Source organism: Hetaerina americana, unplaced genomic scaffold (genome assembly GCF_022747635.1).
Source record: "Hetaerina americana unplaced genomic scaffold, ioHetAmer1.1.p SCAF_1, whole genome shotgun sequence".
Lineage (NCBI taxonomy): Eukaryota > Metazoa > Arthropoda > Insecta > Odonata > Calopterygidae > Hetaerina > Hetaerina americana.
The window spans coordinates 73,981,277-73,993,914 of NW_027286069.1; the positions used below are offsets into that span (position 1 = coordinate 73,981,277).

Here is a 12,638-nt window from a genome sequence, read left to right on the forward strand (position 1 = left end):
TCATCCAAGACCAATGTAATACTGCAGAAGACTTTAAGGGAGTCTGTTCTTCCCTATACCACAGCAAGAAGAAAAAAATGTTTAAAGATGGGAGACAATGCAAAGGAAGGTCAACCCAAAACGCCAGTCACTTACAGGAGTAAACATTAACACCATTACCTTTATTGTGAGAAAAGGTCATCAAGTAACTTTGAGCACTATCATAAATATTGAAGATTTTATTTAGTGCCACCCACACTTTGATAACTGTAAAATTTCCCTTTAGATATGTTTATGTACTGTGGGTTCTGTTAAATCAACTACAAAATCTCAATTCTCTTGCAAAAATCAATGTGAAGTGTGTTTTTCAATCTCCCTGCAGTCCAGCCCCATGTATCCTTTTCCCCAATGTTAAGAGAACATGTTACAACTTGCAATGGCTGTCACGGATGTAATTCTGGTATCAAATCAATACAATTTGTATCACTTATACATGGTACATTTAGCTAACAATAGGAAATAAAATGAATGCTTGCACAAAAAATAATTCAATCAAAATATTTTTGACCACTCTAAAGTAAATGGAGAGGGGACAAGGTAATCTAGCAGATGGAGTGCTGGACCACTGACTGGAGGGCCCAGGTTCAATTCCTGCAGATGCGTCAGGGCACTTTCAGATTTGCTCAAGCTGTATGATTTTTCGGGTACCAGAACTTCCTGAAAAACCATAGGCAGCACTCTGATGTGCTGATTTCGCATGCCCTAGGGCCCAGTACTTAGTGAGCTCTACCCTCACCAATTAAACCAAGCTTCCAGTTGATAACTGTAGTTCTTCTTTGTTGGAGAGCCCTTGTATGTTATTTTATTTGAAGTCCAGAAATACGGTGCAGTAGCATAAAAAAACTGCCTAGTAGGAAATCTGAATCAAATTACTCTTTAATGTTTAATGTTTTCTTTTCCATATGATAAACATTGAGAATGAGTTATGAGATGCTTGAATTCAGACTTGATATCTCTAGTAGCCCGCATCTGGGCTCCAGAGTTTGACAATAAATTATGAATGAATTTTGTTTTACTTTCTTCCCCTTTATTTTTATTGAAAATAACCATGAGAAATTAATTCTATCCAATGCCTTGTGTCTTGCAAAATTCAGGTCCAGTTGTTGCTGGAGTAGTAGGTCTTACCATGCCTCGCTATTGTCTTTTTGGAGACACTGTGAATACAGCATCAAGAATGGAATCCAGTGGAGAGCCCCTCAGAATACACATAAGTGGTAAGTAACGATATCATTGTAATCCCCGCAGTAAAATTGCATTGCAGTAAAATGTTCTTGACAGTACAAATATGGTTATCTCTAAGCATTACAGTTCTGATTGGAATGGTGTAGTATTAATAATAGCACAGTAAACCCTCAATTAGCCATGCTAATGAATGGACAAAGCAGCAGGGATAATCAAAAAAACATTAAATAACAAGGAAAATATGGTCATGATAAAAAGAATATCAGAAACCCCCCTTTTTCATTCAATGTTATTAATTTGAGTATTTTTAGCAATAATATTTTTTCCATTTTATGAGGGTGGAAATATCGATTTACAACAATGCAGAACTATGGTAAAGTGAATCTCGGAAAAATATTTTTCTCAGAAAGCTAAACAAATCACATAGCCAGGAAAAAAGAAATGACTGGCAGAGGACAAACTTGGAATTTTTTACTTGTGAAAACTATGTATTTGGTTCCCTTTAAGGAGAATATGGAAATCTCAGGGCTAATGAATGTGAGGAAAACAGCAATGGGAAAGTACGGATAGTATGAAAGTCTTTAAATTAGAACATTAAATAGTGTTGACAGCTTTTGATTTTGAGGTCAAAAAAACACTTTTATTAAAGTAGAGGTATTTCAAACTTGTATTTTATGAAAAAGTATATCAAAGTTTCAATGTATTTAATCATCTTAACAATTGTAAATTTATTAAAATTTTGAGTTGTCCTGAAGAGAGTGGCATGGATAATCTACACATGGAAAATCGAAGGTTTACAGTATATTATTCATCAGGAAATCATTATATACTGTAGATGCCTAAATCATGATGCAATTTTTAATATTATGATATTGCAGTATTTTAAATTGCCTTGACATAAAATACTATCAAATAAAATAATTAAAGTTGTTATACATAATTTCCTCATAATATGCACTCTTCAAGATTCAAACAAAGTCTTCAGAGAATAAACTAAAAAGAAGGCTCACTTGATTGCATACATACATAATTGAATTTAGAATGGGCATGAATCAATTCCCTATAGAATTACCCTGAATGGATAAACTAGGACTGAGTTTCATGTGAATCCTTAGGCTTGATGCTGGCCCATTGTATTAACAAAGTTGACTGGCATTGCTCACAAATTTATTATTTAAAAAATCATTCCTTGAAAACTGGAAAAGTATTCCTATTTCAAATCTTAAGATTGTACAATTTAATTTCTTTGTCTTAAATTCCTAACCAGTTTTACCCATCAAGTTTTGTGGTTCATTTATGGTATAAACATCATTGGTACAACTATTCAAGGTGTAAATTTTAATGCTTCGTATTCTGGTAATTTCTCCTCTATAATGAAATTCCTCTTGAGCAGTTAACATGCTGGCCTGACGTATAGCCCTAAGCTTTGGTTAATGGACAACACCCCTATATCAAACCAATCTCTTAAAACTAGAAGTTTTATTAATGTGTAGAACTTTATCTTACCACTGCCATTTTCCTTACTCAGTGAAATGTAGTGAGCTCTTAATTGTCAGGGATTACTAAGGGATATGAATGATAGGAAGGAACAGATTATTTCACTTTCCCTTCATTTATTTGCAGAGGGTCTATGTGTAACATAAATTTTCAATCTGTCCTTTGCTTTAGGGGCCATTTTCTTTGAATTTCAGATGGAATTGTAAATTTTCATCTTGCCATGGGTTTAAGCTACAAGTGTAGCATCATATTTCTAATCTCATTGCTTTGCAAGCTCTTTCCATGTGATAGATTTGAGTGCCTAGTGAGGTAAAGCTAACACAGGGAAGTTGGGGTAGTCTTCAGCATCAGACTTCAACCTTGGTCTGAATTAAACAACTCACAAATTCCAACTGTATACTTATGCTGGAAGGAGACTCCATTTGCCATTTGCTCATATAGCTATATCAATTCCAATAATGTCTGCCACCCAGTCTGCTTCTTGTATGTGACTATTATGATGGCTGCCTTCTATCCCCTTACCTCCCACTGTCTTAAATCCACATTCTCTTCTTCTGTGCCTCAACCATTTTTGGTACCAACAGTATCTCTGTTAACCATAAACAAACCATGATATGCAAGAGTCATAAATTTAATCTATAGTAGTGGACCATGTAGGAAGTTTTTCCTTGGCAAAACTCTGAGTCAGCACTCAAACTGATGGACATCTTGTAGTTACAAATATTTTTTCCAGCAATGCTCATACTACAGGTTGACATTCCCACACACCTACATTTTATTATCTTGTATGTAAGATCACAAGCAACATCTGGCTTTCCAAAAGATCAACCATATTTCTGTGGTGGCATGAAATAAGGCCTTACATTTATGAAACAATGAATTTCTCAGAGGGGGGACAGAAGACTGGAGCGAATCTTTTCATTCAATTTGGTGACTGGTGCCCTTCTGAATGTCATAAACTCTAATGCAAAGAACTTTTCTTCAAAATAAATTTATTTTACTCTACATTTTATCACCTTATAATATGGCCCTAGATGCTGCTGAAATAAGTGGAGATGGCAATTGTGTTTTGAAGAGAGAAAAAATTAATTAAAAACTAAAAATAAAAAAAAAGATTTAAAAAAATAGAAACTATTGAAAGTAAGGTGAGAGACAAATCATAGCACATGTGTTACTTACTAAGCTTAAATTTTTATTCTACCTCTGCATATAACAAAGTATTGGCTGCAAAGTAATATCTATAATTTTTATTTTATGCAATCCATTGGCAGGTTTCACCTGCTAAACTGGCACTTTACAAGATTAAACTTAATTACATTATTCATCCTATTTTTTAGCTAAATGAGTGTAATAATATACACCTATTAAATGAAAAATAATTTTGATACATTTTATTCCAATAGCAAGCAAACAATAGGGCACTCCTTTAAGTATTAAATGACAAAGACTTTTTTTGTACTCATTCCTGTAAAAAAATCTAATAATCATAATATTAAAAACAGAACACAATAAATCACAAATCATATTGATTGACAATGGGATGTTGAAGATTATGATAGATAGGAGAATATTAGGCAAACGAGGAAGAGGTAGGAATAGGATAGGGATGTTGGATAGAATAGTAGGAGGAAAGAAGTACCAGGATATGAAGAGGGACTCTGTTGTAGAGTAGGATGTTGTGTTATGTTTTGTTAGGAGAGACGAGATTTTATTTGGTATATGTGTCCATCCAAAACCTGCCCTAACTGGCAGATTACCTAAGATAATAACATGGTACATATTCTGTTATTCGTGTTGACATCACATTTAGATACTGTAGTGTTTCTACATTAAAATCATGTACTGACAATCTGAAAAACTGGTCATTCAAATATGTTAAATCATAAGTCTGCTGTATTTAAATTAACAGTTAGCTAATCTAAATTGTCAATATTATAATCTATTGGAATAATTATGGTAGACTCATTTCTGAAATAACTAAAACTTTCCTCAATACAGACAGCTGCCGTCTCGCTTTGGAACACCTTGGAGGTTACATTATTGAAGAGCGTGGACTGGTATTTGTGAAAGGGAAAGGGGATGTCAAAACACACTGGCTGATTGGGGCTAACCCAGAGGAAGCAATCCAAAGAAGAGAAGACCCTGACCTGCCAGAACTAGCTCCGCTCTTTAGCAGGTATTATCACTCAACCTGTAAAGATGTTAAAGATTAGAATATAACCATTATTTTCATTTTATTCATCAATTTTACAATAAAACCTCACTAATTTTGAAATTCAAGAACTGAAAATACTGCCCTTTTAAATATCAAGTTTTGAAATAAATGAATTTAAAAAATCTTAAGGTTCTGTTTTTTGCCAGTAAAACTACTGTAACATTTTATCTGCTCATTTAAATAATAAGAAAATTTATCTGGCAAGTTTGTGATTCAGTTGTTTGCTATTTTTGGGAAGGAATTGCTCGTGAGGCTATTGCTAATGAAGATATTTTCCTGTTCTCTGGTTTCTTTAATGGATCATGGCTGAAGTAAATTTTATCATGATCTCAGTGACTTTATGAATGAATTAGATTCTGATGAATTATACACAAATCATGTAGAATATCACCAATAAGAGTTTAAAAATATTGTTTAGCTTTGCTATATAAACAAATAACAATAATAAAACCTTTAAACATTAGGTATTTTATTAATGTCATGTTAAGTTTGGTGGTTATATTCTTTTGTTACTACTTTGATGCCCTCATTTATTTCACTAGCTGTTTATCAGTTGGGATACCAACTTAGATATAGAAATTTTGATGAAGTGATACAGTTTTTTGTTCATTTATTACCCATACATGTGGCATAAACCAGAAAATTGTGTTTTTTTTCTGATTGGGTCTTAAAGAAAGCCCTAGCTGGTTAGTTGTGATCCTAATGTGTTTCCTTGCCATTGATTGGGTAGCTCTTTGTTTTAAGCACTTTTGTCAAGGTCCTGATAGTTATTGTTTACTTATGAGCATTCTATATATTTTTTTACTAAAACTATTTTAGATTCTAAACTATTATCCCCCATGTAAAATGAAATTTTGAAATTGCCCATCTTCATTATTTATGTAATAACTACATCACGTTAGTGCTTAAATATGATCTACAAGTATTTTCATATTATTTGCTTATACAAGACATATGTTATGTGGATCATTCAATGAAACCTTAGGAAAAAATAGAAAAGCTTTTAAAGAAGGTATTTTTTATTTTTCGACATAATCTCCTTTTAGTTGGTACACTTTTTGCAGCATTTCTCCAACTTTTAAGTCATCCAAAAAGTAGGATTTTGGAAGGTCCTCAAAATAGACCTCTGTGTTGACCATTACCTCCTCATTTGATGTGAATCGTTTTCCGCTGGGCCATTTTTTCGAATTTATAAATTGAAAAAGTCATTGAGGATGAAATCTGGTAAATTCAGCGGATGTTGTAATAATTAGAACTTCAATTCCATAATATTCACCATAAAAACTGCACACTCCCTGTGGATTTTCTTGTTGGAAGAAAATTTTTTTCTTTGCCAAGCAAGGAAGGTTTTTTCTTGATTTATTTGCTCAAGCAGTGCAATAATGATGTGCAATACTTTCCATTTATTTATATTATGTCCTTTTTGCAAGTAATGGGTGTAGATGACTTTGTGTGAATCCCAAAAACTATGGACATCATCTTGTTGACCAATTTAACTGCTTTCACCATCTTCGGAGCTGGATCAGCTTTAGAAACCTACTGTTTCAACTGTTCCTTTGTGTCTGGAGTGTAGTACAGGTTGTAGTAGTTTATCCATGCTTTGTCCACAGCTGTGAGTCAATGGAGAAACTTGTCAGGATTTTAATGAAAAAGCACCAAACCAGCCTCTGAATTGATCGCTTGATTGTATTTAATCTCCTCTGAGAGCAAACGGGAAGCCATCTTGCCAAGATTTTTTTCACACTCAATATTTTATACAAAATTGAAAACACTCTATTACCTTGTGAATTGTCTGTGGCCTTGACTGTTTCACAAACTTTGATTCATGAATTACTCCAAGCCATGTGGTCAATCATTTTGGAGGAGGTCACTTCTATTTGATTTTTCAAACGATGCTCATCATTTGTGGATGTACACCCAAGTTTTAACTCATTCACCCAATTCTAAGCAGTTCCAAGCACACGAGCCGATCCAAATCAGCTTTGATCTCATTTGGGATTTAGCCTTTTAAATAGAAGTGTTTAGTCACTGCACAAAATTTATTTTTCCATTTTTCTAAATCAACAAAAGTTTGTTGTTTCCATGGGTTATGAAAATAAATAATGTGATGGATATAGCAGAAACTATAACAGCAGTCTAGTGAGAAATGAGGCTTACTAAAAGCAGACCTTTTTCAATACTATGAGCACCATCTCTTGGATTTGCTAAATAATATTGAATGACCCATGTATTAATAAGTGCAGGCATGGCTTTTGCTCAATACATTTTCAAAATATTAAGAATGTTCTATTTATGAAAGTTCTGGTATTTTTATAGCATGAATATTATTAAAAATTAAACCACTTATTCATATAGAGAAAATGTAATTTGAAAGCTGTAAGAACCTCCCAAGATGAATGTAAGTTATTGTTAATGGGATTTTTCTGTTTAATTTTTGGCAATAGGGTATGGTCCTATTGAATAATCTGATTTAAATAACTTTTCAATGGTTTCATTATTTATTTTGTTCATTTATCTTTCATAAATATTGATTTCACTTCAATTCAGACCTGCCACATTGGGTCCAGTGGGACGGCGTAGCCCCAAAATGTCATCAGGTGCTGGCAACTGCAGTCGCCGGCAGTCAGGAATATCTCGTTGGGCTGATAGTCCAGATACTGTTCCCTCCTCATCTCCCATGCGCCGTAAACAGACAGGCACGACATTTGAAGAAGAGGATGAGGATGAAGATGCGCAAATGTCTGACACTAGCAGGAAACGAGGAGGTAGCCTTGGCATTGATGCAGCACAGCTAGCACTAAAGCGTGGTTCCCGGGATCTCCTCTCTGAGAGGAGGGGTAGCGGTGGTCTGTTGGCTGCTTTGGGCCGCACTGGCCGCCCCCCATCTGGGCGTGCAAACCGGGACAGCAGTAATTTCTTCCCACATCTTCGTGAGAGTGGAAGTCTTGCTGAGGTTCAGTCACAAAAGGGAAGCATGATGGAAGATCAACGCGGAAGTATACCACAACTTGACCCATCCTTCTCATCAAAGTTGAGGTCATTATCCAAAGTTAACCCAAGGAGGGAGGTCAGTGATGGGATTACTGTGTCATCAGGAACATTAGCCAGGGCTCCACGGAAAAGGAGTGGAAGTGCCATGAATATTCTCAGTGAACCTGGGAATAGTTTGGAACATCTTGCTGATGGAGAATTTACTCATCGTAGAAGTTTTCATGAACTTCTTCTCCCAAAAGCAGTTGAGAGACTGCAACATGAAAGACCAACAACACCTGTGAGGTTTGAACCTTTTAGCCCTTTGAAAGGCAAGGATATTTTGAGGAGTAAACTGAACCTACAGAAAGAAGGTATCCATTCTTCACAAAACCCCCCAATGGAAGAAAACAGCAGATTACTCTTCACAGGTAGACACTCTCCCAACTCAAGCCATGAGTCTGTTGTCACTGCAACTCACTGCAATACACCACCATCAAATTCATCTGTGGGCCTCATACAAAGTTCTGTTAGTCATGAAAATGCCAGTATCTCAATGGTTGACGACCCTAATAGTGCCACAGGTTCACTTATACTGACCGCAAAGAAAGATGATGATAGTGAGGCCACGGTGCAGTTTGACATGTCACTCGATAAAGATGCAAGTCATGCAGTTGGCAAGCCCAATGGAGGGATACATGATCTCAAAGGGTTTGAGGGAGACACTATGGAGGGCGAGGAAGTGTGCAGCAAAGGGGCAAAGGCTCCTTTATTGTCCCCGCCCTCGCCCCAGTCCTCCTCTGTATCATCAGTGGGAGGGAGGAAGAAGTGGAAGTCACTGGAGGAAATGGGTCAAGGTGGGAGGAGTAGTGTGGGCAACCATGGGAAGCATGGGAAAAGCAACCTCCGCAGCTGGCTGCTGGGGTTCTTTGGTGGTAGTAATGGCATGCGGGGCAGTTCAGGGGGACGGGCAGGTGATGGAAAGGGGAAAGATGGGCTGGGCTCCCATTCTGATCGTGAAAGCATGGTTTGAACTCAAGTTTCTCGAATAATGTGTGGTGCTAGTTTTACCAAATTAAGGTATTGAGTGAGTGAATCAAGTATGAAAACCTAGTTACACATGTTGCTGTGTGTTTCCTTGAGTCATAGTATGTTTGGAAAAATTTTTAAGTTAGCATTTTTAGTTGGCTGATTAAATCATTATTATTGATGTATAAAATGAGATTGCAGATCAGTGGCAAGGAGTAAAAATGTATCAGGAAAAACCCTGCTATGCAAGGGGAAAGGGTGGGGGTGGGGGGGGACTCGGCTTTAAAAATGGGGGCCCCTTACAATTTTTAAGTTCCTTAGAAGGAAGTCACACTGTTGTACTCCTCTTGAGACTGGAAGCTGTGCACTCTGTGGCACAGTATACAAAAATCCCAGTCGCATTGATGGAATGAGGAAATGGGCAGTCACCTTGCTACAATGAGTAGTATTAGGAGGATTGTGATGGTGGGGATGATGTGAGGGGAGAGGGGTTTTTTTTTATAGGGAGGAGTAGGACAAGAATGAAATCCCTCCATTGTTTCAGTGTGATGTTGCTTGACTCGGTGACAAATGCACATAGGCATTTAAAAACGTGTTGGTAGAACCAATTTCAGGTACTTATTGTGTCTGCCTCTTGAATGTACCCATGGGAGTCTTTACCCATGTGTAAGTTATTTAAGTTTTTAGTTTGAAAGAAGTGTGTGCCAATTGCAAGATAAATGTTGCTTATTAAACTGATTTAAGGATTACATGCAGCATTTTGTATAGCAAGTCTGTGATGAAATGTGATACAAGATAAAATTACTTTTTACCAGTGAATGTGCTCAGCATTCATGCCAAAAGAGGCTTGAAGTTTCTCCAGCCAGGTGGCTAAATTAATTAATTACCCAGTCAAATTTGAGGCTATTAATGTTTGTCCACAATCAGAAATCAGTTCTGAAAGAAAATGGTGTTCTTAGTAACCTTTTCTAAAAAATCAAAACTATTTTTCTGAACTTCTTGGGACAAAACATTGGTGCTGTCTGCAATTTTTTTGACAAAGTCAAGAAAGTTGTGCCACAAGAAAACTAGGGTTTTCCCAGCTTGGGATTAGAAAATAGTTTTGTGAGACTTCTCTGTGATCTGTAAAGGAAATATGCCTAGGGACATAGTTGAAACACTTTAAAGCATGAATATGAACAGAATCAATTTAACTGTTAGTGTGAAGTACTAAAATAAAGTATTTTTTTATATATTGATTGTTATTTTAGGTGCTAACTGTAATTTTGGCCAAGTATAAGAAGAAACTCTACAGAGTGGTATGCTTGCAACTTAAAAAAGTGCCTTCTGCACAGAAGTGCTAGAAGAAACAAACCAAAGGTCAGTGTTAACTTTCTGAGTTGTGGCCAAGGAACAGTTATTTGAAGAAGACATTTTTTTAAATGCTATGTACTGTGATGACTCCATTTCTGGTCCCATTTGTGGTTGTGAGCACTGTCAGGGGGACAATTATGTCCTTTTAATTCTGTCTTCCTCATGAAGTGTTTGGTGCTCAGAAGATATGGAATTAATTCTTTCTTCTCCTCCCTTCAACCCTCCGAAATGCGATATGACTGGTTGTATATTCGGCCACAAAGCTACTCAGGGAGTGTCTCTGGTCACTCATTGGACCATCAATGTCCATATGATGGTGAAGCCTCTACTCAAGAACTTTGAACATCCTCATTCCCTATCCAATTGCCTATTAATCTGTATTTTTCAGTGATCAAAATAAGTCATTCTAAAAGTAATGTTCATTATTAGTCGCATTATCCTGAATTTTAAATTGGAGCTTGGATCCATAGAAAACATCCGCAGTCAATCATCCTAATTCTATTTAAATTAATATTTGTTGATTGGCCTTCATAGCAAAATAATCTCATCAAGATAAAAATATGATGTTTGTGTCTTTATGAATGAATGGAAAATTATTTTTGTTAAATATATATGTCCAGCAGTACCAAACACATTTATAGCTGTTATCACTGTTAAGCAGCACACATGTACATATGTTGATTTATGAATATCATGGAGGAATTCATGTTACATTCAAGGTTAGTATGAATATAATTTGCAACCAATGTTACCAAATGTTTTCCCCATACAAAAATGAATTGCAACAAAAAAATCTTCAAAAACAATAATTTTATGCAAGTACAACCTAGTCCAATTTTGTTTGAATTAAATTTAATGTGTAATTGTGTACATGATATATTTCTCTTTGCTCATGTCTTTCCTAGTATATGAGAAGAAACCATTATTTCAAAACCATTTACTAAATTAAACAGCTTCTGTGAACTGACTTCTGGTCAACTTACTAATAGTTTAACCCCAGTACATAGGTATTAAGGTTGAAAGCTTTTTTTCAAATATCTCTACCTTTATTTATTTTTTAGTTCTTTATAGGTAAATTTTTTAAGAATTCTTAAAACTCTCAGCTGTATCTGATGGTCTGATCTTTCTAAATAAATGTGTTTTAGTTGACAGTTGAGCTATTAACATGTAACTAGATGTGATAAAATGTCTAGTTAAGCTGGAACTTTCCATTCCTATCCATTTCCAATATTCATGATTCATAATTCCCTCAGATATTTTTTTTTTATTCTTAGAAAAGTTTATTCTTTGCAAGATGTCAGCTTTATAAGACTCATAATGGAATTTGAGCTCCATTCTTATATTCATATAGGGATGAGATCCCGTAGGGCAAGTGTTGATTGATTAAAATGTTTCATTTGTCAGAATTTGTCATCATTGTTGTAAGATGTTTTGTTATCATGTTCCTTCATTTTTAATAGTCTTACTGTATAGTTTCCCATTTTCTGTTTATGTGAGTTGTGTTGTTATCTCCACATTTATTTGTGCTGTGACTTAATATATCTTAAGTTTGATCACAAAATAAAGACTGTTGCAACTGTGAATGCCTGTCTAACCCATGGAAAATTAATTCAATTTGCTCAATTTTATGGTGAATTGCATCTCAAACATATGGTACGCGGAGTTAGGAAATTTTGGAAACCCAGCAGTTTTTAGAAGGCTAATTTAAAGTTCATTCTGCAAGCAGTTTTGCTTAGGTAGGTATATAATTTAATCCTCACTGATGTATAGTAATAGCTGTATTGAAATACAACCACTATGACTTTTAGAGGTGGCTGTTCCATGCACAAAAAGGTCTCATTTCTCTGCGGCATATCATTAAGGTTCATCCATATTTACAGATTACACCCTATTTTGAGGGAGAATAGTAAAGTAGCATTAGAAGGTGAAAATTAAGGGCAGGATGTTGTCATATTGGTGCCATACATAAAAATACCCTTCAATGATTAGTTAATGAATAAAGTTTTGAATAGGCTTTTAGCATCTTACTAATTTTTGTGCCAGAAGAACTTTTTTGTTGTAATGTTTACGGCAAAATGCTTTTCACGGCAAAAACTTTTGATTCTGGCTAAAGAGATAGATTTGATAAATATTATTTCCTTTTGAGATAATGAGACCTGATTGTGATGATGCTCCAAATTATTTATTCAATTCACCATAAAAGCAGTACATTTATTTCAAAGAAGGGCTCCTTTCAGAGACAGTCACATAACTGAAGGAGCCTGCATTTGAAAAGTTGAGGGTAAGTGACTGAGGAGAGGGGACTGAAATCAGGGGGAGTATTTAATAATTGCCCTCATTGAAATCAAGGGAA

General features: G+C 35.4%; 1 protein-coding gene across 1 annotated transcript in view; it reads left to right on the forward strand.

Annotated features, from left to right (window-relative positions):
* LOC139693345 (receptor-type guanylate cyclase Gyc76C-like) overlaps window positions 1–9,158 on the forward strand; it is an 80,269-nt gene extending 71,111 nt beyond the window's left edge. The window contains exons 21-23 of the mRNA XM_071591475.1: window positions 1,134–1,253; window positions 4,717–4,894; window positions 7,481–9,158. Of these exons, the coding sequence (XP_071447576.1) occupies window positions 1,134–1,253; window positions 4,717–4,894; window positions 7,481–8,936 (1,754 nt within the window). The 3' untranslated portion in view covers window positions 8,937–9,158. The remainder of the gene's footprint in view (window positions 1–1,133; window positions 1,254–4,716; window positions 4,895–7,480) is intronic.
* The last annotated feature ends 3,480 nt before the right edge of the window (window positions 9,159–12,638 follow it).